The sequence below is a fragment of the Juglans microcarpa x Juglans regia genome, chromosome 5S, assembly GCF_004785595.1.
Source record: "Juglans microcarpa x Juglans regia isolate MS1-56 chromosome 5S, Jm3101_v1.0, whole genome shotgun sequence".
NCBI lineage: Eukaryota > Viridiplantae > Streptophyta > Magnoliopsida > Fagales > Juglandaceae > Juglans > Juglans microcarpa x Juglans regia.
The window spans coordinates 16,112,921-16,139,434 of NC_054603.1; the positions used below are offsets into that span (position 1 = coordinate 16,112,921).

The 26,514-nt window shown below is 35.4% G+C and overlaps 2 protein-coding genes and 1 long non-coding RNA gene across 5 annotated transcripts; all 3 read right to left on the reverse strand.

Moving 5' to 3' along the window:
• Positions 1-296: 296 nt before the first annotated feature.
• LOC121268655 lies at positions 297-26,121 on the reverse strand. Its single transcript, XR_005941199.1, has 3 exons — positions 26,093-26,121; positions 5,080-5,087; positions 297-518 (listed from the first exon to the last, which is right to left on the reverse strand). It is a non-coding gene; the product is annotated as an uncharacterized LOC121268655 (long non-coding RNA).
• LOC121268654 ((S)-scoulerine 9-O-methyltransferase-like) lies at positions 571-2,267 on the reverse strand. The gene is made up of 3 exons (XM_041172992.1): positions 1,485-2,267; positions 1,066-1,130; positions 571-904 (listed from the first exon to the last, which is right to left on the reverse strand). The coding sequence occupies exon 1, from the start codon at positions 2,229-2,231 to the stop codon at positions 1,560-1,562; it is 672 nt and encodes a 223-aa protein (XP_041028926.1). The 5' UTR covers positions 2,232-2,267; the 3' UTR covers positions 571-904; positions 1,066-1,130; positions 1,485-1,559.
• On the reverse strand, positions 17,302-25,818 carry LOC121268653 (lysine-specific demethylase JMJ18-like). Of its 3 annotated transcripts, XM_041172988.1 has the most exons (12): positions 25,529-25,817; positions 25,088-25,138; positions 24,864-24,943; positions 24,027-24,104; positions 23,392-23,904; positions 23,068-23,292; positions 21,944-22,105; positions 20,922-21,290; positions 19,755-20,829; positions 19,536-19,639; positions 18,619-18,816; positions 17,302-17,938 (listed from the first exon to the last, which is right to left on the reverse strand). In XM_041172988.1, exons 3-12 carry the CDS (start codon positions 24,903-24,905, stop codon positions 17,801-17,803), a joined length of 2,904 nt encoding a protein of 967 aa, XP_041028922.1. In that variant the 5' UTR covers positions 24,906-24,943; positions 25,088-25,138; positions 25,529-25,817; the 3' UTR covers positions 17,302-17,800. The 3 variants fall into 3 exon arrangements, with proteins under 3 accessions (XP_041028922.1, XP_041028923.1, XP_041028925.1); XM_041172989.1 differs by lacking the exon at positions 25,088-25,138 and having other exon boundaries at positions 25,529-25,818; XM_041172991.1 differs by lacking the exon at positions 25,088-25,138 and having other exon boundaries at positions 24,864-24,946; positions 25,524-25,818.
• Positions 26,122-26,514: the final 393 nt, after the last annotated feature.

A 26,514-nucleotide genomic window follows, 5' to 3' on the forward strand; every position in this document is an offset into this window, starting at 1 on the left:
ATTTACCATAGTATTTAGTAAGTTGTAAGGTTTGTTTCTAATTAACAACAATACCCTTATAATAAATATCGTACCGGATACATAATGAAAGTCTCTTAATTCATTACTGATTAAGAAGCATAAATCCTCACTGATTTAAGCATCGAGGGCATACCCACTGGCATGGGTCCCCAAGCTTTTCTTTCTAGTTGCAGGTCGTTAGGGCACACCGCGGACATACTGAAAATTGTATCAATAGTAGATATCCATATTATAACAATCATGGGATGTTTGATGGGCAATATTTCCTTACATGATGCCTTAATAGTCTAGATCATGGCTTGGCTTATTACATATGATAATTCAATATAAAAAGAATAGAAACATCTCATAAAGTTAAAGGGAGAACCTTAACAATGGGAGACTTTATTCTTCATAAAGAAAATTTGAGCAATTAAGGGAGACTACGCCTTCCTTTTTTATTTTCTTGCTCAAATACATTCTCAATCATTTTCTTTTATTGGTAGCAAGAACATACGCTAGTCTCTGTTTCCGCAATAAAAAGTAAAGAGTACTGATCGATACGATCGACGTCCTATACCATGAATCGAGTCATGAGCTAGCCTTACTTGTGAAGCTCAATAACATGAACCGACCCATGAGGCATTGGGAAGACCTTCATTGTAGTAAACCCTACAGCCTTTGCTAGATGATCAAATTCAGCGAGTGTTCGCTCCTTGCCTCCAGCCGTTAGGAGCATCATGTACAAGTCTTCTTTTAGAACGTTCATTGTCTCGGGATTGTTTTCTAGTTCTTGTGGGATTGCCATTTCAACAACTATCACCTTTCCATCGGCTGGTAAAGCTTCCCAGCAATTCCTCAGCAACCTCTTGCATCGCTCATCATCCCAGTTATGGAGTATTCGCTGTTTACATATTAAATATATATATATATTATATATAAAAGTCAAAAGACATAATTTTTGCATTGCATTATTTATTGTTGGGTAATTAATATAGTACTAATTTGCCAATAACAATGGAAAAGAAAGCTCAGAAAATTAAGGAATCGGAGAGGAAAAGAAACCTTCAATAAAATTGTTTGGGCATTTGGTATTGATTCAAACATATCTCCGGCCGCATGCTTCACACCTGAAAAATAAGAAGATTTCATCGAGATGATCTTGAGAATGATGGCTAAACATAGAATATATATTTATATATATATATATACACACACACACACATATATATATATAATGTATAAACAGCTATTAAGTACATAAATTCAAATACTAATGTCATGCTCTCATGTATATTTAGATTAACGAGCATGCATGCATACCTACATTCTGAGATCACCTACTTATATGAAATTAAGAGCATGTTTTGTTTTTGTCTCTACCTTAATAAAATCTTAGTATCATCACGTACAAGTCTTGTACATTTTGGAGAGAGAGATCAGAGAGAGAGAGAGAGAGAGATAGAGAGAGAGAGAGGTCTAACCTGGAAGCGCAGGAGCATTAGCAATCACTTGAGGCAAATCAAAGTTGAGTCCACGAACGTGTGGATACAAAGAGATTATCTTGGCAGAAGTGGTTCCAATGCCGCCCCCACATCTATCAACTCTCTCACATCTTCAAATCCACCATACACCTTGAACACATCATCAAACACTAATTTTTCGCCAACTTCCATAAACTCATCGAACAGTTGTCTATATATCGGCTTCTTTTCCAGATACTCGTAAAAGTTCACCCCATGGGCCTTCTTGAAAGGCGCGCTTCCAGGCTCAAGAACTGCATCCTTAATCCTAAGCAAACTCTCGAGCAATTCCCTTTCACAGGAAATGCGGATCATTATTGAAGCCGGAGAAGTAGCAGTACTTCCGCCGGTACTGCTACTCACTAGGCATTGGCTCATCTTTGTCAGGCCATAGGTCCATTCATGGCGTGCATTTTCTCCATTATTTCCTAATGGCTTTCGAGATATCGATAAAATGGAATATGCGCCCAGAAATCTTAGTATTCTCTCCAAAGTGTACGCTGCAGAATTTGGATCGGTTGTTGGGATCTTTGAAGTGATCTCTGCTGCAGAAAGATAAGCATCGGGCCCCGCATCTGCAATTATATTGAACACGTTTAGCTCAATTGCAGCTCTTAGAACCATTTGAATGGAGACCAAACCTCCCAACTGCGAACAGCTTGAAAGTTGATCTCCAGCTTCCTGGACTTCCATGTTTTGGACTTGCATGTCTATCTTTTGATATCTTTCCTCATCATTATTTATAATGGAAGTCTCGATAAAATAAGGTGTCCCATATTATAGACTTTAATTATTTTAATAAAGATTATACTACTTTCAAACCGAATTTCATGTACTCAACTAACTACCCTGGTTTTAGACTTCATTTTAGGGTAGGTAAAACCAATATTTTAAGGTAGGTTTTACCTACCTAAAAATGAACTCTAAAACCAGGGTAGTTCGAAGAAAAGGAGTAAAAGGACCCGGATGGTACGTATATAGAAGGTACTGAATTCACAAATTAGTTCCTTCAAAAGTTAAAACATACGTTTAGGCCATGTTTGGATATTTGGAGTATCTCACACTACAACAGATTGTAGATTTTGTGATGAAGAGACTATCACAAATAAATAAATAAATAAATAAATCATTACAAAATGTTTTTTGTGACGATTAAAAACCATTCATGTACCTACACAACAAATATATAGTGTCGGTTTATTGTTCAACCGTCACAAAAAATATAGTCTGAAGTCTATCGTTCGCTTTTTCGTACGAACGTGATGAGACAAATTTGTGACGTTCCATCTTCGTTAGAAAAAGTATGTTCAAACGTGAATTCGGCCTACTCACGTTCAAATGTTACTTTTTCTAACGCTAGATTATAGTAGTGTGAACATTTAGTAAAACATGCTCGCACGTATAGCTCTCTTGAACGTTGGCAATGTGATGTTAGAATGATATAGTATTTTTAATTCGAACTTCAGTTTATCATGATTAGTTTGAACGTGGGGAGATACACATTTGGATATGAAAGGATAGGTTTGCATGTTGTATAATGCTACATGTTCAAACGTGATATACTAGGTTCAAACGTTTACTATTGCACGTATCAACTTATTTTTGTTTTGACGTTGTTTCAAACATAAAGGACACGTTCGAACATGTGTGTTTTACATTTGAACATGAATTCAATGAGAAATAAAAAATACATAAAATTAAATACCACACTAATTACCCAAATTGTATCATGCACAAATAACAATCTCTGAAATTGTTTGAGACTTAGGCTACAAAATAAATTCATATGAAAATTGTTTGAAACATAGATTAAAGTTCATTTCTTCTTCTTTCCCCGACCACCACGATCCTTCTGCAGTGATATCACGCATTCCATATTGACCAACATCTCCATTTGTATTTGTTACTGCACTTCAGTTTGTATTCTTTCCTCCTGCTCTCTTTGCTGCTCCTGCAAACACATCTCCAACTTTGACTGTCAAGACATGAGACCCTCAAATTCTTGTTGTCTCACTTTCATTTGCTCAATTTCTTGGTGTGCACCCTCCAAATCTATGGTAAGATTATTCACTCCTGAACCTGACACCATGAATGATGAATCGACACGCTTGAAAGAACATTCCAGCACTCTAACCAAACCAAACTTGCTCTCAAGGACCTCGGTAAATATGTCGATGTCAATAAGAGACGATTCTATAGAAGCAGGCTGCAACTCAATCATTTTCTTCTACAAGAATTACAAAAACAACAATCAATAACAAAAAAATAAAAAATAATAGAGATATCTATAATGACATAATGCTTTGAAAACTGAATTTAACTTACGTAATTCTATCTGGCTATAGGATTAATCCACTCGTAGTTGGCATCAGTATGGGTTGTAGCATACACATGAATGAGAGAGATTTTCATGATCGATGTGTTTTTAATTAAGCCACATCAACAAAATCATATTAGCAGTTAATTAAGGAAAATCATAAAAAGATATAATAACTAATTACCATTTTCTCTACGAGACACTGGAATGACCTTGAACCTACACGATGGTAGATTGTCAAATTTGATTTATTTTATGCATTGATAGATATTAAGTGCTGCAAGAGAAATTATGTAACACCTAGCCCAAGCCTGGCCCAAGCTCGTGGAAAAGCTCAGCCCACTTGAAGAAATCTCGTTGTTTTGTGGTCAAAATTTAAGCTTTCTTTTTCTTTCCCTCTATATATATCCCGCTAATCACACTCAGAGCAGCCTTTGCTTTCACAAGCCACTGTGAACCAAGTCAACAACCAGCTGCATCCCACGTTCACACTCCAAGGCCACGTCCCACGTCGACCAACCCCCAGCCCATGCATGGACGTCTCCATGTCCAGCAACCACCCAACAAACACGGAAACACGCCACAACCCTGCCAAGACCCATAGAAAACCCACTCAGTTACTCAATTTCTTCCCACAGCCCACGGCAAACCAGCAGTTCCATGGTTTCTCTCCCACAAGCGTTCTTTCCCTCAATCCAGGGCAAGTTGAGAACCACCCACACCACTGCCACCCTGCACTACAAACCACCATCACCGAGGCCTTGTTTTAGTCAATCGAGAACAGAACGAATGCACCCACGTTGCACATTCATGGAGACACTTGCTAGCCACCGTCTGTCGCCATCTCTGCACCGTTAGACCCTAGGTTAACTCTCAGAGTCTCATTGTCTACTATCAACTCCATCCGACAACACCTAGCCCCACCATGTGTTTGTGCCCCCACCCCACCTCACGATTACACTACCTAAGACAACCCAGCTCCCCTCCACATCGTGAGCCCCTTATCTCCATAATATTTTTAAGATAATTTGAATGTTTCCGTTGATGATCAAGATTAGAGAGCATGGATGGGATTAGTTAAGCATAGTGGACTGAACACAAAAGGATGCCATGGTTATTGGAGAATTTTATTCAGTAAAATTGTTATATTCTGGTGATGTGGTATGTTGAGAAGTTGACATATATATTGAGAATTTGTAGTATTCCTAGTTAATTATTTAGAGTAGTTGAGTTAAAAACAATGAGATCTATGTGTAATTGAGAAATTGTAGTCTATATCTGTACTGTGAGATGTGAGTTTAAGTGACAGGAAGTAACTATCCAACCCATCCGGGACTAGGGCATTACAAATTAACAATTTTAAATATAAGCTATGAAACCATGACATAATTTAAATAAGTTATAGGAAAAAATGCAATTACCTGATAATCAGGGCTTGCGAGAAGAGTCTAAGGCTATTCAGGAATTAGTAATCGTTAATATAATCCCAAATTGCCCATGTAATGTCCCAAAATATATTCAACAAAAATAATTGCTTTTTATTTCGACATTGGATATGTCATGCAAAGTTAGGAAAGATTCATGGATTAAAAACTAGTTAGATTTTGGTTGTTAGCGTAGTCGAATTATGATCATCTAAGGGAGCGAAATGCCTTTTGAATTTTTTTGAGGCAATTAGGATCATAATGAGGGAGAATCGATTCTATCTTTGGATTTGTATGAATTTTTAGATTTTATGGTACAATAAAAAGTTTCATGATTTTTAGGTGCGAAATGAGCCAATCAGAGAGCGTCATTTGAGAAAGACAATTGGCTATGGACTAACCCTAACCTAAACCCTCTTTAAACCTACGATGGTTGCATCTCAGTTGCAAGTGAAACTATCCCTCTTGGAATTAAAGGAGTTCAAAGAAGTCAAACCTCTAGTATTAGAAGGGACATGGAGGGAAGAGTGTGTAGTCCACTTGTGAAGTATGATGCAAAAAAATTTAGGGTGTCAATCGCTATGTTTTTTTATTAGGTGTAAATTGCCTTTTAGGCTAGTGGAGAACGAAGGGTTTATTAAATACATGGGTGATTTGGACTCTAGAATTACATTGCCATTCTGAACCACTTTAAGAAGGGATTGTGTTAAGCCGTATAACGAAGATGAGATACAATCAAAGAAATTGTTGGATGGTCAAAGAATTTGTCTCACCACCGATACGTGAATGTCGGTGCAGAATATAAATTTTATGTGCATTACCGCACATTTTATTGATTACAATTGGAAATTGCATAAGAAAATAATCAAGTTGTGCTTGATCCACGATACAAAATTATTACAATGAAGTTTTGGTTGAAAAAGTACAAAGGGGATGAGTTGGCGGATAGGATAGAGGCCAAATTAAACTCCTTTTAAGCCACTTGATTGAGCAGTACAACACATTCTGTGTAGCTAGTGGGGGGAGTTCTAATGTGGCTCAAGGGAGGCCAAGCACTACTTCTACAGGGACATATATCCCCGCATATAAGATGTTATTGATAATGTTGCTAGAGATTTTCCTCAAACTTCTCCGGACTTGAAGGGCATTGAAGACGTCCCTGCTGCTATTAAACAACTGACTTTGCTCGAATATCCAATAACTCAAGCTAGTACTTCTAGTAAATCTACTAAACAAATTGCTCAAACCGATACTTCTACTAAATCTAATAAATCCAAAAAATCTTCTGAATCAAAGAATAGATCTCCGCAACAAGGGCTGAAGAAACAAAACTTGATTTATCTGTTGAAGAAGTCCTCACAAGACGATGATAATCCTGATACTGAGTCTGAGGCATCCTCAGAAGCTTCTCTTAGTGATCCCTACAGTATTGTGTTTGGACATGATTCAGAAGACACCCCAAGGCTATCTGATAATTGATCTATCGTCACAAGCCAACAGATATTACTCTCCTGCAATTGCTGATGAATTGCTCACTGATTCCTACTAAAAGCACCAAAGACTACTACTGTTGAAAAAGCTGCTGATTTGTCTACTGCTTTTCCTGACAAGATTCCAATTACTCTCCTTCATTGTTAAGCTTACCTCATGGTTAAGTCAAATATTGTTACTTCCTGGTCAGGTCATGTACAATTTACAAATAATTGTAGAAGTTCTTCCTTTGTCTATAAAAGGTCGAGGGCCTAGCTTCAGAAGAGGGTATCTCTTAGAACGACTTGGAGCCTCTCATAAGAATTCAATCCCCTCTCCTTCTTGCTTCATATTGCCATGTACATATACATACATGCATACATACATGTTTGTATGTATATATATATATATATGTATGTATGTATTTATGAATGATTGTATGAGGTGTTGTGATTTTTTCCCTACAATTTTTTTTATAACAAATAATAACCCCTAATTTTTGCAAGTTTTCTTCATGAAAGAGAGGCAATCATTATTTTGGTATTTAACTAATGATTCGAATTGCTTATGAATACTAGTTTTTTACTTTGTTAAAATTATTTATTGTCTTTACTTCCCTTTTAACTCACTCTTACAAGATGACGTATTGATTGAAAAAGTGCTACCAATTGTGTGAGTAGACTGGTATGTAATTCTATATGCATTTCGAAAGTTTTAACTTCTATAAAAGTTATGTAGTGGCGAGGATTCGTCGTAGGGAGATGATTGGCGTTATCATGCTTGTTTGGATCAGGGGTGAGCACCGACTTAATTGGAGTCGGATTACTGTAAATCTGACTCCGACTCCGACTTTGTTGGAGTTCAAATCCAAACTCCGATTCCAACTCTGATTTGTGTAGGCTTCGATCTGACTTCAACCTTGACTTGTCGGAGCGAAGTCGGATTTGTGCTTTCAGCTTTGGGCTCTTTTTTAGATTCATATTTAGCTCATTTTAAGAAAAAGAATTTTTTGCAGACTTTCAATTTTCAATTTTTCAAAAAAAGTAAAAACTAAAACTAAATCATTCAACGCTAATTTATTTATATACTAATATCTAACTTATTTTTATACTAGACTTATACTATAGTGTCTAATTACATGTTATCATACTATAATATTACATATTATTTTTAGTGTCTAATTACATATTATTATACTTTAGTAAATTAGTATTATGTGTTATTAACTTATTATACTAGACTTATACTATGGTATCTAATTACATGTTATTATACATTAGTATTACATTTTATTATACTTTAGTAAATTAGTATGTGTTATTAACTTATTATGCAAGACTATCCAAAAATATTATTTTTCTTATCGTAGCTAATGCCTTTAGGATCACCAAAGAACTTGAAAAAGCAAAAGTAACATATGAGAAAGTTTTGAAAGAATACATACCCTAGGCTTGTATATGTCATTTTACTGCATAAAGCATATAGTTAATTTGAAAAATATAGATCTTTCAAAATGAAAATTAATGTTGGTGTTGTCATGTAGGATGCACTACAAGAGATTTGATCTTTAGAGACAAAATCTCTTAGGGACAAATTAAATTTTCCCTAAAAGTACTTATTTGGGACGAAAATTAAATTTTGTCTCAAAACATGGATGCGATTTTTTATGCATTCAGCAGAGAAATCTTGTTCGAACTAGACTTTCTGTGACGAAATATAGCGTCTCAAAAAAAATAAAATTGTTCAAACATTAACAAAAACATTCAAGCAGTATTTTAATGACTATTCAAATGGTTACATAATTGTTCAAATAATAGTCGTGGCGAGAAAATATATACAATTGTGCCAGGAAAAGTTCGAAATCGTTCGAATGAGATATTTAATCATTCGAACTAAAGTTTTGGTGGTAAGTTATAAATAAATATGTCGGGGATGTTGATATAGTGTTCAAATGCTCTAATACAAGTTCGAACAGTATTTTAATTCACGCTCGAATGTTGACATAACTGTTCGAATAATAATCGTAGCGGGAACGTATACACAATTGTTCCTGGAGAAAGTTAGATCTCATTCGAACGCTATATTTAATCATTCGAACCAACCTTTTGGTGGGAAGTTATAAATGAATCTGGCAGGGATGGTTGCAACATATTTCGAACGGTACTTTTATGTTCGAACGGATCTATAAACCGTTCGAATGCTCATAATAGTAGTTCGAACGATACTTTTATGTTCGAACAGATCTATAAACCGTTCGAATGCTCATAATAGTAGTTCGAACGGTACCGTTTAATTATAGAAATTTATTGGAAGGCATTCAAATATTTTAAAAATAAATATTAATTGAGCTTATTAGTTATCATTTTCAAAAGATAAAAAAAATCTACCTATACGAATTTATTATTATTTATGGTAAATTAAAATATTTCATATTCCTAAGAATTTTATACAATTAATTTAAAAATTAATTAATGATTGTTATTATGGTAAATAAGAATTTGCAATTAAAAAAATATTACCTTATAGGGAGTGTCATTTTTTATATTATCATGAACGGTAAGTAAAATAAGAAAAATAATTTTTTATAATAAACAAGCTAGCTACAAAAAAAAAAAGATATAGTAATTAAATTGACAACGTTCGATACAACACAAAAAGTCAAATAAAAGATAAAACTACGGTTTAAGATTATCCAGGTCCTCCTGGATGACAGTAATGCGTCCCTCAATTTCTTGCAGTCAAACCATGATGGGCGCAGTGATCCTCTCCATGTCTTACATCAAAAATATGCGATGCTTCTCGAGCAAGGATCGTATCTCCGTGATAGTAGCCCTTACAACATGTCTATCAACTCTGGCATCAATAGAAGCTGGATCACGCTCTGTGCTATTATCTTGTGCTGCTGGAACATTAATTTGAGCCTTCCCCAAGTGGCCCTCACTCTTGCTGAAGGTGATCTTGTTAAGGAGTTCGATCTGTGGTTGCCTCTTCTATGTCATTATCACATTAACCCCCAATTGGATTAGAAGGTTAGAGATCATCAATGCATACGGTAGACTACCTCCACTAAGAAATCGTGACTCAGATCGGATGCAAAGGAGGAAGTATAAAGGTAGATCAATCGGCTCTCCTCGTGCTATCTGTAACATAAATCGAGCTTGTTTGATGCTGAAGTCAGTCTTGTGTTTCATCAGATCAATATTATAGGAAACAACTAAATTCAGCATTCGAAAAAATGCGATACAATCTACTTGTTTGATCACCTTGCTGCCATCATTTGGAGGAGTTGAATCATCATGCATCAACTGACGAATCTCATCGTGTGTGCGACCATCATCTGTTGGAGCCTCATCCTTGATGGCATCTTCACCATTTGTCCTTACAGGCAGTTGTTGTGCAAGGTATGCACCAAGCTCACATGGGATCCCACGAAAATTAGCAATAATGTCTGCTAAGATAGTAATACTCACTCCCCGAATAGTAAACGTGAAGGACTCCTCATTAGCCTCCATCTGACCCATGGCCCGGTAAAACATACTGACCATGTTTGGATAGGCCACACTCCTCTGTTGACAAATCGTGCCTCATCCTCTATCGTTAATAATAGAAAAGAGGCTTCGTCCATCCCACACAAAATCGTGGAAGTCATCCATAATGATCTCCTGCTCTAAATGCCCCGGTCCTGAGTGTCCTGAGAGTTAGCTTTTGTAACCTAAAACCATCTCCCATAACAAACTTATATACTCCAAATTTCCCAGAAAATATAAATTCATTTATTCAAAATAAAAAATATATGTTCCTCCACCAAGACTAGAGACACCAAATAAATACCTCAATGAAATAAATTATAATCTCCACAACGGCTCGAAAATATTCATGACTCAAAATACCAAAATAACATAAAATAATTTTTGTACTAAATAAAACGCTCTAATAAATACTTGTACCCTTTGGCACTTATTCCTCTACGACCATCAAGTCTTACTAACACTTCCTACTCTTAACTTCCAGCTGAGGCATCAAAATTATCTGAAAAATATTGTAGAAATAAAGGGTGAGTTATTAACAACTCAGTCTTCTCCCCTCCACTATAAGAAATCCGAAAGGAATTTTCAATTCCGAAGGATTACTCTTTTGTTTGAGCAGGGGGCTCCGAGTCCTGTATGAGCATTTACAGAGTTCAAAATGTAAAACAAAATATTTTTATTTTCAGAATGCAAAATCAGAACATGTTATCAAAAATATTAGAGCAAAAGTTCAAAAATATTCATATTCAAAATTCATTTGGTATAACATAAATTGAGACATCACATCATAACAGAATTCCATGTTTAACCCCCGTGGTAGGGTTATGCAAACCTCGTCTGCCAACCGCGTAGAAATAGAATGTAAAATCTTTCCCTTATTACTCTCGAGCCCCGAGTGTGCACACAGGAAAGATCACGTAGAAAACCACTTTGACTTCCAAAGTGGGTACACCAGAAATAGAAAAGTTGGTACCAACCCAAACAGAGACCACAATTTTACACCCGTGGAAAGGTCAGAATAGAACATAAACAGAATGTCATGCTAGATCACATCATTTCATATCAGAGTGTCAAACATATTCAAAACATAACAGAATTAGATCAACATTATATAATTATGCATAAATTTTCATATTCGCACTTTTTGCACAGTTCAGAAACAAAATGTCAAAAACTAGCTCATGTCTACACAGTCATGACAAAAAATATTTTTTTCTTATACAAAGTTTCATAAGTAATTTAGAACAAATAACTGAGATAGTTTAAAATTTATTTTCATAACAAAACATGCATATTTTTGCAAAATCGATCTCAATTTATTTCTTTTATGCAAAGTCTAGCATAGGAACCCCGCTTACTTGGACTTCTTAACTATTCAAAATTTTTTCCACAATAGTACCGAGCAAATATTAATCTTCACCTACAAAATAGTCACGTAACTTCCATAAGTTTTTAATTGAACGTGTATTTCGATACTTAAACCTGAAATACTAAAATAACCTATTTTTTCCTAAAAATCTAAAATTCATGTAACCCTCAAATATCATCATTTCTTAAATTCATTAATATCCACTTAATTTCTCTGACTAAGATATAAACTCTAAACTCTTTAAAATTTAATAGCAACCAATATAATTTAAAACCTTAAATATTTTCTAATAGACAACTTTTGGGCTAATTTAACGTAAGCCGGAGCCCACTTAAAATAACCCCATAGCTTCCTACAGTCAAGTTTAGGCCCATCGTAAAATCAAACCCAACTGAAATATAAGTTTCAACACCTCTGGCTTATAACACAAGGGTATAATGTAATATCATCTCAAACATGTTACTCCTTATGAAGGCTCAACAGTCACTTTCTATTTATTTATTTTTTAAACCAAAGTAGACTTCTTGCGTGTAGTAGGGGTTCCACGGTAGAAGCTTATCGAGAGAGAAGGGAGACACGGCAGATATGAGTGGTGCGGCAAAGACGCCATCGAGCTAAGCGACTGAGCATGAGAGAGAGAGAGAGAGAACACGCTATGAGGGAGAGAAAGCTCACTGTGAGACAACGAGGAGGCGAGCGATGGTTTGTGGGGTTTCCGACGTGTTCGGCTCTCGGTGGTGGTGGTTTGCAGTGGCTCACGATAGAGAGTAGGTGCTCTGTTTTGGGTGCGGGAAACAATGGCTTTTTGGTTTGGTTTATAGTGGGTGGTGCACTGGCAGTGGTGTGTAGTGGGGCTTGGTGTACGGTTGGTCTATTCCAACGATGGGGTGCTGCTGCCATTTCCGCGACCTGCTGTGTGTGGGATGACTGTTGTGGGTGTAAGGGCAACACTGTGGGTGGGGGCTTACGGGTTGGTGTTAGGCGGTGCTGGTGTGGCATGGGTCTTTGGTTGTGTAAGGCAAAGATTTGAGTTAGTGGCCCCAGCGGCTTTTGTCGTGTAGGAGCAAGGTGGTTCTCGGCAAGGCTACTATGAGCTGGCAGTTGGACACAAGTGAAGTGACGACAGTGGCTAATCTACTCCTGGGATGTGGATTGAAAAGCTGTTGGTACGTGCATGCAAGGTTGTGCCGTGGAGTCTCTAGCTGGCAACGTGGTGGTCAGGATTCACGGTGGCTGAGCAGTGATTGTAGGTGGTGGTTTTCCTAGGCTTTGGTTGCTGGAAACTATGTGTGGCAACCCTAGTTTGGAAAACAAATGAACATGCTTATACGATATATATATATATATATATATATATATAATATCTATTCATACAAAGTTGTTGCCATGAAAGTAGTGGGAGGGAGACGTGCATGGTGGGGAGTTTTTAAAAGAATAACTATACGTTGGTCTCCCAGTTTAGAACAATCGGGTGTGGGCCTTGGGGTGGATCAGGTAGGGTTCATTTCAAAGTATTTGGGCCCACATGTTGTGTATGGAATTAACAAATGGACTGAGTTGGGCAGTTTGAGCAATTTGACAATCTCTTTGGCTTGTCTGTAATTTTCTCATGGGTCAACTATTTTATTAATACTAATGAGTCTCGACTCAATAATACAACCTTTCCAAAAGAAATTTCGGCCTATAACTAAATAAAAAGATCCCACCTAATCTATTAAATATCAAATGATTTTAACTTAATTATCAAGCCCAATAAGAATTCACATCCCACATAAATAAAATTTTAAACCCATAACCTATCCCAAAAAATAATCGTTAATCTCAAATAGGTTTTTCATACGTATAAATCCAAAATTTTTTAGAAAGCGGGTTTGGTGCTGGGCCCGGGTGTTACACTACCAGTATCGGCCTCCTTGTCTCACTAGCTTCACCGCTAGGTTGGCCCTCTCTCCCATGATTTCTTCCCATGTATGCCATTATCTCATTGTTCATAAAACCACAACGAATATAAATAAAATTTAAAGTTCTAATTATATTATATATTGTGATGTTCGAATAGAAACAACTTCGTTCGAATAGGAACTAATCTGTTTGAACGATTAGGTATTTAATCCGAACGCTAAATAATACCGTTCGAACAATATCAATCAGTATTTGTGAACGGTTTATAACCATTCAAATTATATTTTAACTTGTTCGAACATTTACTACCCGTTCGAACAAATAAATATGTTGTTCGAACAATATAAATCCTATGACCTTCAAATAACATAAATGTTACATTCAAATGGAGAGTAAATGTTACGTTCGAACGAAGAGCCAAACCTGTTCGAACGAATCGTCAGCTCAATTTTTAATGTTCGAACGTGTTCTTCCATGTTCGAAAAATAGCTGTTTGGCAAATTTGCGTTCGAACAAGTTTGAAGTCTTTCGAAAGCGATTATCCATGAAATCCAACCTTGGTTTTAATCGGTCCAAATTAGCATGGAGTGAAGTCTAGACTTCACTCCATTTCTATGGCCAAATGCAGTGTGTGGCGGCCGGAAGACACCAAGAAGGGGTTAGATTGGATTCAAAATCCGACCCCTTTTCTAGTTCATATAAGCTAAAAACAAGCAGTACATTCAAGTAAAGGGCCAAACCTCTTAGATGGTAGAAAGCGGCCTGGTTACAACAGGGTTGGTGGCGGCAACTGGCATACGATGGAGAATGGGCTTCAAACTGCGTTGTGCGATGTAAACCGTTCGACATTCGAACTGGGTATTTTGTATCAAGCAGTCACATTCAAATGTGTATTATCCAGTTAAAACGCATTATCTGTTAATTTATTTTGTTCGAATAGAAATTTTGACGTTTGACAAAGAATTTAACCGTTTGAACTATGTACGATCCCGTTCGAACACATGAATTCATGAAACTTATTATAGTATACTACTATACTAGTTATAATAATATATAGTATATATATAGTATATACTAATATATAGTATAACTATAGTATTTGTAGTTATAATACTAGTAGTTATATATTGTATCATGAGTATAGTTCGAACGTAAAATATCCAGTTCGAAGACAATTTGCAAGTGATTAACCTTCGAATGCAATTTAGCTCCTGCTCGTACTAGCAATCAGAATTGTTCAAATGACTTGAGAACTGTCAATTCTGTTCGAATATATAAATTGTCCATTCGAATAGACTGCATGTTTAAACATTCAAACAATTTTGTTTGAACACATTTATCATCATTCGAATGTACCACAAACCGTTCGAACAAAAATATTGAACCACCCGTTTGAACATATGTTTTCAATTCGAATGTATATAAATCGCGTTTGATCAGATTATTTTTGTTTGAACATAAATATATCTATTCGAATAGACATAAACAGTTTGAACACTCCATCCATTCGAATAGGATCAAATAAATTCGCGTTGTTCAAATCAAATTTCGATTGAGTTCGAACAGAATCCGACCGTTCGAACAATACATGTTCCATTCGAACGGTTTTTTGAAACGAAACAGTTTCATCCCAAAAGAATATTCTCGTTCGAACGCTTTCAACCGGTTCCACCAGATTTCGTCCCTAAAAGTATTGTTGAATTTTTAACTTATCTTTAGAATAATGTACATTTTTAAGAGAAAGTAGAGGGATTTTTTGGGTAGTATCATGGGCAAAGTCGGATTTAAATTGTTGTTACCTACCATGGAAGCCCTATTGAGATGGGGTACTGTTGCCGCTGATAAATGAAATGAAATGCTACGAATAGCCATTAATGCAAGATGATCAGAAAGAATTATTTTGGTATCATATACTTTATAGCTAGATATTATCCCGCGCCTCCTAAGATACTATTCTTTCTCATGGAGAAAAGTCTATTGTGCCATATCATGATTTGATATGTAAAATTTCTAGTGTTGGTGAAAGCCCCATGCACACTTTAATTAGGGCAAACAGTACCATCTCGAGCCTAGGCATGCATAAAGCACAAGCTAGCGTGCACTTAATTGAAGTAAAGTGCACGTGTTTAAATCTTTAGACCTTATTGGCGGTTTAACCTATTGTACTCTATTTATTTTTATGAACTATGTATAGAAAAATAATCGGTTGTATCAGAAAAGAAAAAGAATCTGTTTAATGTATATTATGGGACATATTTCTATTTGTGTTTCTTAAAATTCCCAAATGAATTTCAATCCTATTGAGTTATTTTGTTCCACTTCTATACTTTTTAGGATCGGATCAGATTAATTCACTATATTATATATTTTTAATTAATATTTTTAATATTATATAAAATTTATATATATACAATGTATAATAATATAAATTATAATTATATATAAGACAATGTTATTATAATTTATAACATAAAATTTTAATCTTAAACATGAAAATTTATTTAATTATACACTTTAAACATAAAATACATATATTAATAATATTTTATGGCCTAATAAATTCTCAACATATTCCTTTTAATAAATACATAATATATTAGTAATACTAATATATATTAGTATATTAATTACGTTTCGCTTTAATTAATTAGTATACATTAGTATATTAATATATATTAGTATATTAATTACATTTTATACCATAATACTTATAATACTATTAAAATTGAAAAACCGGATGTATCAGTTTAGGAAGATAATCGGTACATACCGGTTCGATTCTAAATTTTATTCAAAACGAAATCGAACCGGACCGATTATTCCTCTAATTCCCATGCTATGGAGGTGTGTGATATGTGTCCCGCAGTCCACTACTCATGTCTGACCTTAATATGAATCGATAAAGCTGTTAGGAGACAAATATGTGTAAGGGCATAGAAAAAACTCAAGGAGTTTTGTACGCACTGACATGGCATTGCCACGTGGCGTAACCTCACAATGATCAAACAATTATCTATATAAGCTAATTTTTATATGTTGATTGCCTGTGGTTTCAAAATAATGCTTTTGTCAACGAAGATTACCCAGCGATAGCATAATTTACGATTGTAAATATATTTTTTCTAATTTTTTAACTTAATTCCAAATCGATTCTTCATGCCATCATTTAGAAATTTAATAGAACTACCCTTATATCGTCATAGAAAGCCTCTTTTATCTTGTCAGTTATGCATCCATCTCCTTTAAAACAAACCAACCCAAAAACTACTCAGAAAACCCAAAATATCAAAGAGATCTTGGCTTACAGCCCTTTGAATCACTTTATTGCTGATAGCAAGTTACCACTCCCAAACAGATTAGATGCTTTTATGTCCACCATTCAACTTATAAGAAGTCGTGCACCGAATCATATAAACATGTCAGAGAAGTCAAATTTTCAAATGATAAAAGAGAGATCGGTCTCGTTTAAATAGTGAGATGAGATGAGATAATTTTAGATGTATTAAATAAAATATTATTTTCTAATATTATTATTATTTTAAGATTTGAAAAAATGAAATTGTTTATTATATTTTGTATGAAAATTTGAAAATATTGTAATGATAAGATGAGATGAATTGAGAATATTTCTATATCCAAACGAGCCTTAGGGACGGGTCAAACCTCTAAAAAAGTTTGATATAATTGGAAAACCAACCAAGGAGTCCTTTCAAATGTTAACTCTATGCAAATCACTGGGAAACAAGGGCGGTAGGAAAGCAGGAAGACATTTGAACAAAAACTGCATCAACATATACAGTGAGAGGTGTAAGACTGGGGAAGACAATTAAACCAAAACTGGTAAACTTTTCCAAGGTAGAAGCAGGCTTAATTGAGATCCTTTAAATGAGTTCTGAATCATCAAATTAAGACTCTACATCATGATTTCTCACATCTGACATCTGTGCACAACTCACACCAAGGATTTCTCTTTGCCTGTTATAGATCTTTGAAAGAATCTGGCCTATTTGACTAAATGGGAATAAGAAGTTACCTTCAATGAAAAAGAATGGTTGGACCTATTTCTAATCCTTATTCTATCTACAGGATTTCTGGATCTTCTCTATCAATGGTGTCAATGGCACTCTCCACTGCAGGATAAATATCCTACATTTTTTTTTAATTTTTTCGGGTTTCCTCATAGTGCTAGCTGTAACTCTTCATCAATTAAGTCATGGTGACCTTGTCCTTCGGATGGATAATCCGGGTCTTGCTTTGTCAAGTTGATGCTAAGTTTTTTCCTTCCTGTCTTCTGTACAGGAACTCAATGTCCAAGAGTACTTATTGGCATCCAAAGTCACGGGTACCATGCATCTGTGATTCCAGTACTCCACACATTGATGATTGGGATCAAGAGCCTCAATAGCCTGAGAGCAATACAGTCAGAACCAGAACACGGAATTCAAAAGTTAAACTGCAACAGATGCATGTAACAGCAAAATGAAAATCAACAAGTATCTATGTTTGCAAGCGCAAGCATGTGGACAAATAAATAGAACAGAAACAAAGTAATGTGCATACATTTGCATACATTTGCAAATGTGCGTGTGCCTGTCTGAAAGCAAGACATTCATGTCTGCAAGAGTACATGCTTCAAGAGTAGCTCTCAAACAATCCAAAAAACACAGACAACTATCATGCATCAAAAAGAAAGTAACAACCACAAAAGAGGGAGAAAAAAGCATTGGGCTTTCAACAAACTCTATTTTGTGAGGAAAAGCAGATACAATAAAAGCATTATTGTTAATTACTAATTACTTACTTCAGGCCTCTTTGGAACAAATACATTGTTTTGCAGACAGTGGGGGAATGCACTCATGCTTGACTGAAGTAATTTTTGACCTAGGATATAAATAAAGCGCAAGCACAAGCTTGTAGGATGGATAAGAAAATCTATTGCAACAAAGACGCAAAATATATCAGCTTTTGCTAATAAAAAAGGAAAAGAGTTACAATTCTGTTCTCAAACCAATTCAGTTGTCAGGTATTAGAGATTCTATACAAAAGCACAAATGAATGCTCTTAAGATTGCATGAAGATATTTTACCTGAATAATCCGTGGAGAGAGAAACCCAAACATTTCAAGCCCATTAACACTCTGCAAAGGCTGCAAAGAGGGCTGTCCCCGTTCCCCTAGGCTGCTCTTTTGTATAATTTCGTGGTTTATCCTCTGGAGCACCATTTCCCAGCACTTTTCTGCTGAGAAGTTTGTGAATGTCTCACTTGGAGATTCTTCTAAAGTAACCTGGAATTCCCATCAAAAGTGAGAGGTAAAATGCATATTAATAAAAAGACACAATCTTAAGTTACAAACATTTATTGTGTAACAGTGTGATTCATTACTTCAATATGTGTTCCAATATGTCATTAGTGGGTCATCAGTGAGTGCAATTTCTTAGATTATAAAAGCAAGCCATTGTTCTTACAGCATGTAGCATCTAAATGTATACAGAAAAGCATGTCTCTGTCAAATTTAAATTTGTGTTCATATTTATTACGAAGAAAAAAACAAAGCAAAATTGTGGTCATGTGTATAGTAGAGGCTTGTCTGTTGTCATTTTAAATTCAAGTTGTCAGATTTTTGTTCACATTTAACTTTCAGGCTGATCAAATCTAACCATAACCAGAAGATTCAATTACAAATTTGGCTTTGGGCTGAAACAAACAAGCCAAGCTGACTACAACAGCAGCACATCGATCAAGAGAAGTCATGCTTGAAAAACCACCAAGAATTAATCTAGGTCCAAGGCTACCTCGAACATCAGTCTAGACAAGGGAACGAGCCCAAATCTGATGCCACATACTGAAAGAGGAGATTAACGGGGTACGAGAACTTCTTTTCCAAAAGTAGTAAATATGCATTGACCCAAACAGATGACTATAACCATGTTGGTTATCATCATATTAATACCCAAAACAGACATAAAAAATCTAAAAGCAGAATGAAAAGAAAGAAAGTTACACCTTAAACAATGGCCCGAGAAAGCCAGCATCAAGGACTTCTGATATGTAATTACAAATTTTTGTTGGATTGAGCACGCTAAAAAACTTTACACGGGTCCTATATCCTGCACAATGTAACCCAAATTGAGAAGAAAGTGATGGTATCCTCTGTAAAATTACAGCATCGAATGGAAAGGAACAAATTGAAGGTAGTTTACAGGATCCAGCAAATTTGTTTACCTTTTGGGAATATGGCCTGCTTACTGCACCAAAGCCTGCCAAACATGAGAGTCCCAAGATTTATAGGCTCAACACACAGATCTAACTGTTGTATTGGATAACTACCATTGAAAAAAGTATCCGCAATTCCTGTTTCTAAAGATCTGTCTGATGGCACTTCGGAATGTGGATGCAAAGATAAAAGATCAACCCCAAACAGCTTGTTACCAACAACTGAACCAGTATGCTTAATACCTCTCAAACATGAAGGATAATCTCTGCTTGTAAGAACTTGTGAAACAGATGGATTGTAGATGCTATCATGTTGCACTTTAACTGGTTCTCTCACTGAATATGAACTATCAACATTTTTTTGTTTACAATTTGACATAGAGGTCTCCCCATTTGTGACAGCCTTGCTATTATGGCTATCCGATATACGTAGCAGCCCACTTTCATGGTCATCACACATAATGTTGAGGTTCAAATCAATACAGCAATCCTGTTCCACCTTACCTTCACCGTTCATGACTACAGTTTTGTCATTCATGATCTTATTTTGACTATCTATACTCATATGAGATGTGCATACACTACATGATCCATGCTGAGATTCTGACTGGATAACTTCCGAAAAACGATGGCTATATGAAGTGCAGGGCACATTTAAGTTTAATTTCTCTTCAGCTTCCAGGCAAAAAGATAAACTTTCCTTTTGATCATAAGACTTGGTTCCATATGTGTCACTTTTAATATCTGGTTTAGCTACACAGATAGCCTTTCTAGCATCTGATGCCCATACTTTTATTGCATCCACGCTTCCTTCCAATGCGTCAACCAGTGTATTCAACTCACTCATAGAGTAGCGCAGAAGCACAAATCTATTGTCTATTTCACATGAACAGAAATGGTTGGCATGTTTAAGACATGAAAACTGATCAGGTGAACACTTGCAGCTGGCAGCAGATAGGTGCAAGTCATAATAGCAAGATGAGCATTCTCTCTCTTTCTCCACATCGAAGTCCCTTTCCATCTTTTGCAACTTCAATTGACTATGAAGATTATCTAGTCTTTCCTTTTCCATCCGTACCCTTGTCTGTCAATGGTAGCAATGATTAAAAAAGTAAGTTAAGTTGTATACAAACATGTGAAAAGTGGGAAAATAAGGGGGAGAGAGGAGTGATTCACCTTGACTGCATTGGTCAGTACCCCATCTTTCCCACAAAGACCTTTCCATCTCAAATTTTTGGCAGTTTCCTTTCCCATAATGGATAGTTCCCAAAGGGCATGTACAGCTTCCTGAGCAGACCCTAATAGCAATTTGTCATGGGAAATCGATGTCTTCCGACACTGCTCACTATAAAGCTCCACTGCAGTCTGACCATGCACTAACCAATCAACGGGGGCCACATTCACTGCCTCCGCACAGTTGAAACCACAATTAAATCCAGAGTGGTATGCCCTTGGAAAGGTAAGAATGAATTCACCAGAATGCTGAACAGCCCGATATACTGGTACACCCTCAGATCTTAGAACCGAAGGAGATAGCTGAGTGACCTGTCTCAAGAAACAAGTTGTAATTGTAATGCCTGAAATGCACCTGAAATGCATTCTTAAAATTTATGAGCAAAAGAAGAGACAAATAGCATGTGGAAGCACTCGTTCCCTGGGCAATGAGGATAGATGTCGGCTAGGTGAGTGGTTGAACCTGACTGATATTATTTGTTGGAGATGGACAGTCAAGTGACACAAAGAGGCCAGGAAAAAGGGGAAAATATATAGGATTAATTCAATACAGCAGTCACTGATGCAGAAATTTTCAATAAGCACCACTTTAATTGCCCCACAGGCTCTTATTCCTATCTTTTAGTAGTATACCAGATGCTGGTTGAACAAAGAGGTGTGCCCGCATTTGTCTTTTAAGACCACTTTGCTCACTTACAATAGGTCTTCACCTTTCTTCACTGCCTAAAATGTATAGCATAAAATTGATGTGCAATTGCTTTGGGTAATTAACCACTAACGATAATTCATCAACTAAAAGATACTAATTGAAAGCAATAAGTGAGATCTTGCGAAAATCATCTAAAAAGTCACCAAGTAAATTATTTTCTAACCATTTTCTGACCAAACTTGCATTTAAACCAAACTATATTAAAAAAAATATTTATTCCAATAGCAATAAAGAAAGTGCAAAGAGACTATCTTACCAGTTCATTAAGTAAATCTGGCTGTTCTTCAAATAAATCAGGTAAATGCTTTCTCATTGCATTTTCCAAAGTGGAAGCATGGCTTCCAGGTACTCCATACCACATCTTAGGTTCACCCCAGTGTAGATAGTTTAGCGAATAAAGGTGATGGTCCTCAACATGCTGTCCCAAATCCAAAGAAGAAAGAAACCACATTACATTTTGATGAGAAGAAAAGTTATGCAAAATATATTTTGAGTTCACAGGTGTTAGGGGAAGTTAACATAATATCTATCTTACATGGAATAAGATAAGTATGGTGAACTTTTTCACACGACTTCCTAATAAGCAGGAGAAACATGTTTGTTAAGTAACATATGAATTAACAGCCCCTAAGGAATTTTTAAGAAATGTACCCTGGTACATATAATAATTTATACACACAATTCAACCTTTATTTACCACCAATATATCAATAAAAAGGGGGCCCTCATGTGAGCACCAGGATCCAGGTGACTTCGCTGTTACTCAGTTGTTTTAGGGAAATAGTTGGTGGTCAACTGTGTTTGGACTTTGGAGGCAAGAGCTTTTCTCTTCCCAAAACTATCACAGCTTTAAGTTGTAAATCAATATTTTGCGGAGATTCAACACTCTTGAAAACAATAAAACATTTTAAAGAGTCATAATTTAACTACTGGTTCTAAATAGATAAAGTATATATTAGTGAATATAGTACATAGCAATAGAAAATCATAAATTCTGCAAACATTTGAAACCATGTTAAGCTTGGATATGTAAGTTTTCTTCTGCAACAGTAAAAAGCTTCAATTTAGAGTTCCTTTTTCATAGGTTCAATTTAGTGTATTGTTTCCCAGCTCAACTCCCATAAAAGAAATCTATCCTAACCCAAGACGTCACCCAATTTCAGTTTAGCACCTTTCCAAGATGTCAAGTCCATGAAAAATATAGAACAATTTTTTTACTTATATATGATTCGAATAGTGCATTAAAAACAATAGGGCAGTGAACAAGACATCAGTAAACTCAAAAAGTACACACACATTAAAACTTTCTGCTTTGATCATTAGTATTCACGTAACTCATTTATTCATCTGGAAATTTGATAAGTAGTTCCATTGACATACCCAACAGAAAGAAGAAAAGCACATCCCAACATAGAGCCATGGCACTAGAACTCCTGAGATATCACTTTCTTCAAAACTTAGTACAGAACCTGGCAGGCGTGGTAGGTTATTCAGATTCCAACCAGACATCGCATATCGATCTGAGTCGATTTTGGATACCACAGAAGATACCTTGGGAAACCCACTTCCAAATGCTCCTGTTTCCAAGTCAGCCCCATAGTATACCTGCAACATGACAATAAAAGAATGTACAACTTTTGCATCAACAGACAAACAAACATAATATACAAAAGAGACAGCCATAAGGATACACTAATTCCATACCTCAACCTCATCTGTTGGTTGCTCTACTATCCGCCAGTATTCACCTTCAATATCCTCCACAGAGAGGTCCCGTCCTTTTTTCTCTTCAGTTTCACTAGAATTTAAGTCCTCTTTAGCACCCTTTAACCCAAAATAGCACTTCTTAAAAGCATCAGCATATCTCTGAAAATCTGCAAGTGTGAAGTCTGATCCTGATTGAAATCCAAACTTCTCATCACTCTCAAAAGCAACATTAGCTTCTGAATCAGAATTTGTGCGTCCCCTGCTGGTTCCCATTCTTGAGTGCTTTCTTCGTTTTCGCTTCCTGCCTCTACCTTTCTTTCTCATGGGTTCCCTATTTTGAAGCAAGTCAACTTGCTGAATCCGCGTAGAAAATTTAACATGGTCCCATATATCTCTCTCCTTAAGAGGACAGGGTGGAATCCAAGAAGATGGAGGAACAATCCGACATATGCCATATGGTTCTGCCTTTGGGCGTATTTTTGTTATGTAACCAAGTGTATCTTCAAATTCCTAACAAACACAGAATCAAACAACAAAATAACCCCACCACAAAAGACAAAATAATGATGAAGCTCTAGCATTGAAAAAAAGTACGAAAATAACATCAAATATTCTTCTTGAAAGGAGAATACCTCGATAGTTGGGTAAAATACAGGTGCTTCATCAATGATAGGTCGGCATGCATGAACTGGATCCCATCTAGCTGTTATCTGCAACATATCAAATATAATCTCACTTAAGATCGTGAAACAGCAGGGGAAAGCAAAGGAGCATTTACCTAACCCACTGGAAACGCATAAGCCACCTTGCTTCAGAAAGAACTTCAGATTAATTATTATTTTAGAAATAGGTGATTGGCGCTATAATTTTATTATCAAATATGACTAAGATAATATTTCAAGAAAAAAAAAAAGTGTTTCAAAATCTATCAACAGTATACAAAAAGCAACTCAATAACTTCCAAAAATGGCTTCTTTCCATATAGTGATGATATTGTTTCAAATCCTTAGGGAAACAAAAGAGTGGATAGCATTTCATCACACAGCCAAACGCTTATTTTCAATATGTTCTTAGTTTAATTGCACAAACGTTACAATGATGAAGCTACATGGCAAAAACAAAAATTTTGTGAAGGAATGGTTATGAATATCTTCTCTGAGACGCACAATTTGAACACTGCATGCACTTATCTGAATAAGATACATTATAGTCAAATACTTATAAAAAAAAAAAAAAAAGATACATTATAGTCAAACACAAAATCTTTATGAAAATGCACCTCTGTAAATTTGATGATGGATAGAAATGAGGATCATATTTGCAACGTGTGAAGGGAGAGTCATAAGAGAGAGAATAAAATATGCGAACTGAAAGTAAAACGTAAAACCCGATGATCATGTCAGTTGGATGCATAAAACAGATATATTGGACAAATGATACAATTCAATGGACGGAATAAAAACCCTAACCTCTTTGACATGAAATTCTGCAGTCAATTTTAACTGTTCCATTGGGTACAAAGATGTAAACCCTAAATACCAATCGATACCTGGAGAAAAACGATTTTAATGATCAGCCCAAATCAATGCAGAAGCAATTAATCAGAAAACAGTACATTTCTTTACAAACAACAAACTTGACCCATAAAATTGAATACATGATTCGGGTGAGAAAGAAGGATAGCAATCTGTACCAATTCCTAGAGCTCCAACAGCAGTCCCAAAAAACAGTTTGTTTCTACTTTCTGAAAAGATAAAACTTAACCCAGAAAAATCAACACAAGAAAATAAAAATCTCCGTAAAAAGAAACGTTAAATTGCAATTTCAAAGCCCATTGCAATCTTGAAAAGGAATAAATTCTGAAACCCTAAAAAAAAGGGGGAATTTTTAATCAAAATATAATTTTCTAATAAAAGAATAAGAATTGACCAAGTAAAACAAATTCATTTTTTTAAAAAAAAAAAAAAAAACCCAAAAGAAAATATAATCAGTGGACAGTAATGGGAATGAAAGCAGGTGAAAACCAAGCAGCAGTTATCAACAAGAAAACAATAATAAAAAGATAAAAGAAAACGAAGAATGAAAAGGAAAAGGAAAGAACAAAGAAAATAAAATAAAGGAAATGGATACGTACCTTAAGAAGGCGAAGGGCTAAGATTGAAGGTTGAAAGACGTGTAAAGTGCAGTTGATGATGCTCACTTCTCCTGCATTTTTGTTTCTTTATTTTGGTGGAAATTTATTTGAAAGAAAATATGTGAATAGGAAAATAAAAACTAAATAAAGTAGGATAAGGACTGCTGATACGAGGAAATTGGATCCAAATCAAACATTAGACCGACCCAATTAATTAAAAAGGAAAAAAAAAAACGCACGCAGTATTAACGGAAACCGGTGACTGAAAGTCAACCAACCAACCACAGGTTGTCTGTAACATAAACAGACACAGTGTACCATCTGTACTCCCTCTCTCTCTCTCTCTGTCTCCCTGTGGGATTATAACGACACTGACACACTCAAACGACAGAACTCTTAGCTTCTGCTCGTCCGGTCGGTTGTCGTACATTTTTGCTTATGTAAAATTTATTTCACCTAGGTTCTTATTATTATTATTGCTATTATTAGGTTATTATTTATATTGCCTTTAAATCAGGTCACAGGAAGAAAAATTGTATGATATCATTTGTGCACGTGAGAAACATCTGATTTTTTTTTTTTTTAGATTATTTATATAAGAGTGCTAGAGAATTACTATAAACATCAAGAAATTGTTTAAAATAAACTTATAAAATGATGTAGTTTCATGAAATCTATTAAATCTATTTTATAATAAAAATAATTTTATAATCTGACATATCACATCAAGTCACATCAATTTTTAAGTTTATTTTTATGTAATCATTTTGTAACTAAAATATTTTCTTAAAAATAATGTCACTCAAGTGTTAAAAAGAGAAATGAGTTAACAGTGAACTTCATTCTAAAACAGGATGCCGTATAAATAGGGCTTTTATGTTCTTCATTTAAAACTTGTCATATTAGTTTTATTATTAAAAATAAAATGGATCCCCTCATATAATAAAAACTCATAATTTTATTTTAAAATTGGGGCAGCTGTCGGC

What these genes read in the sequence shown, in the direction of transcription:
- LOC121268654 (XM_041172992.1), bottom strand. Translation starts at nt 2,231, where the DNA reads ATGCAAGTCCAAAACATGGAAGTCCAGGAAGCTGGAGATCAACTTTCA.
- LOC121268653 (XM_041172989.1), bottom strand. Translation starts at nt 24,905, where the DNA reads ATGGAACAGTTAAAATTGACTGCAGAATTTCATGTCAAAGAG. An exon ending in TATTTTACCCAACTATCGAG is followed by an intron (nt 23,905 to 24,026) that starts GTATTCTCCTTT and finishes TGTGTTTGTTAG; the next exon opens with GAATTTGAAGATACACTTGG. An exon ending in AACCAACAGATGAGGTTGAG is followed by an intron (nt 23,293 to 23,391) that starts GTATGGAATTAG and finishes GTCATGTTGCAG; the next exon opens with GTATACTATGGGGCTGACTT.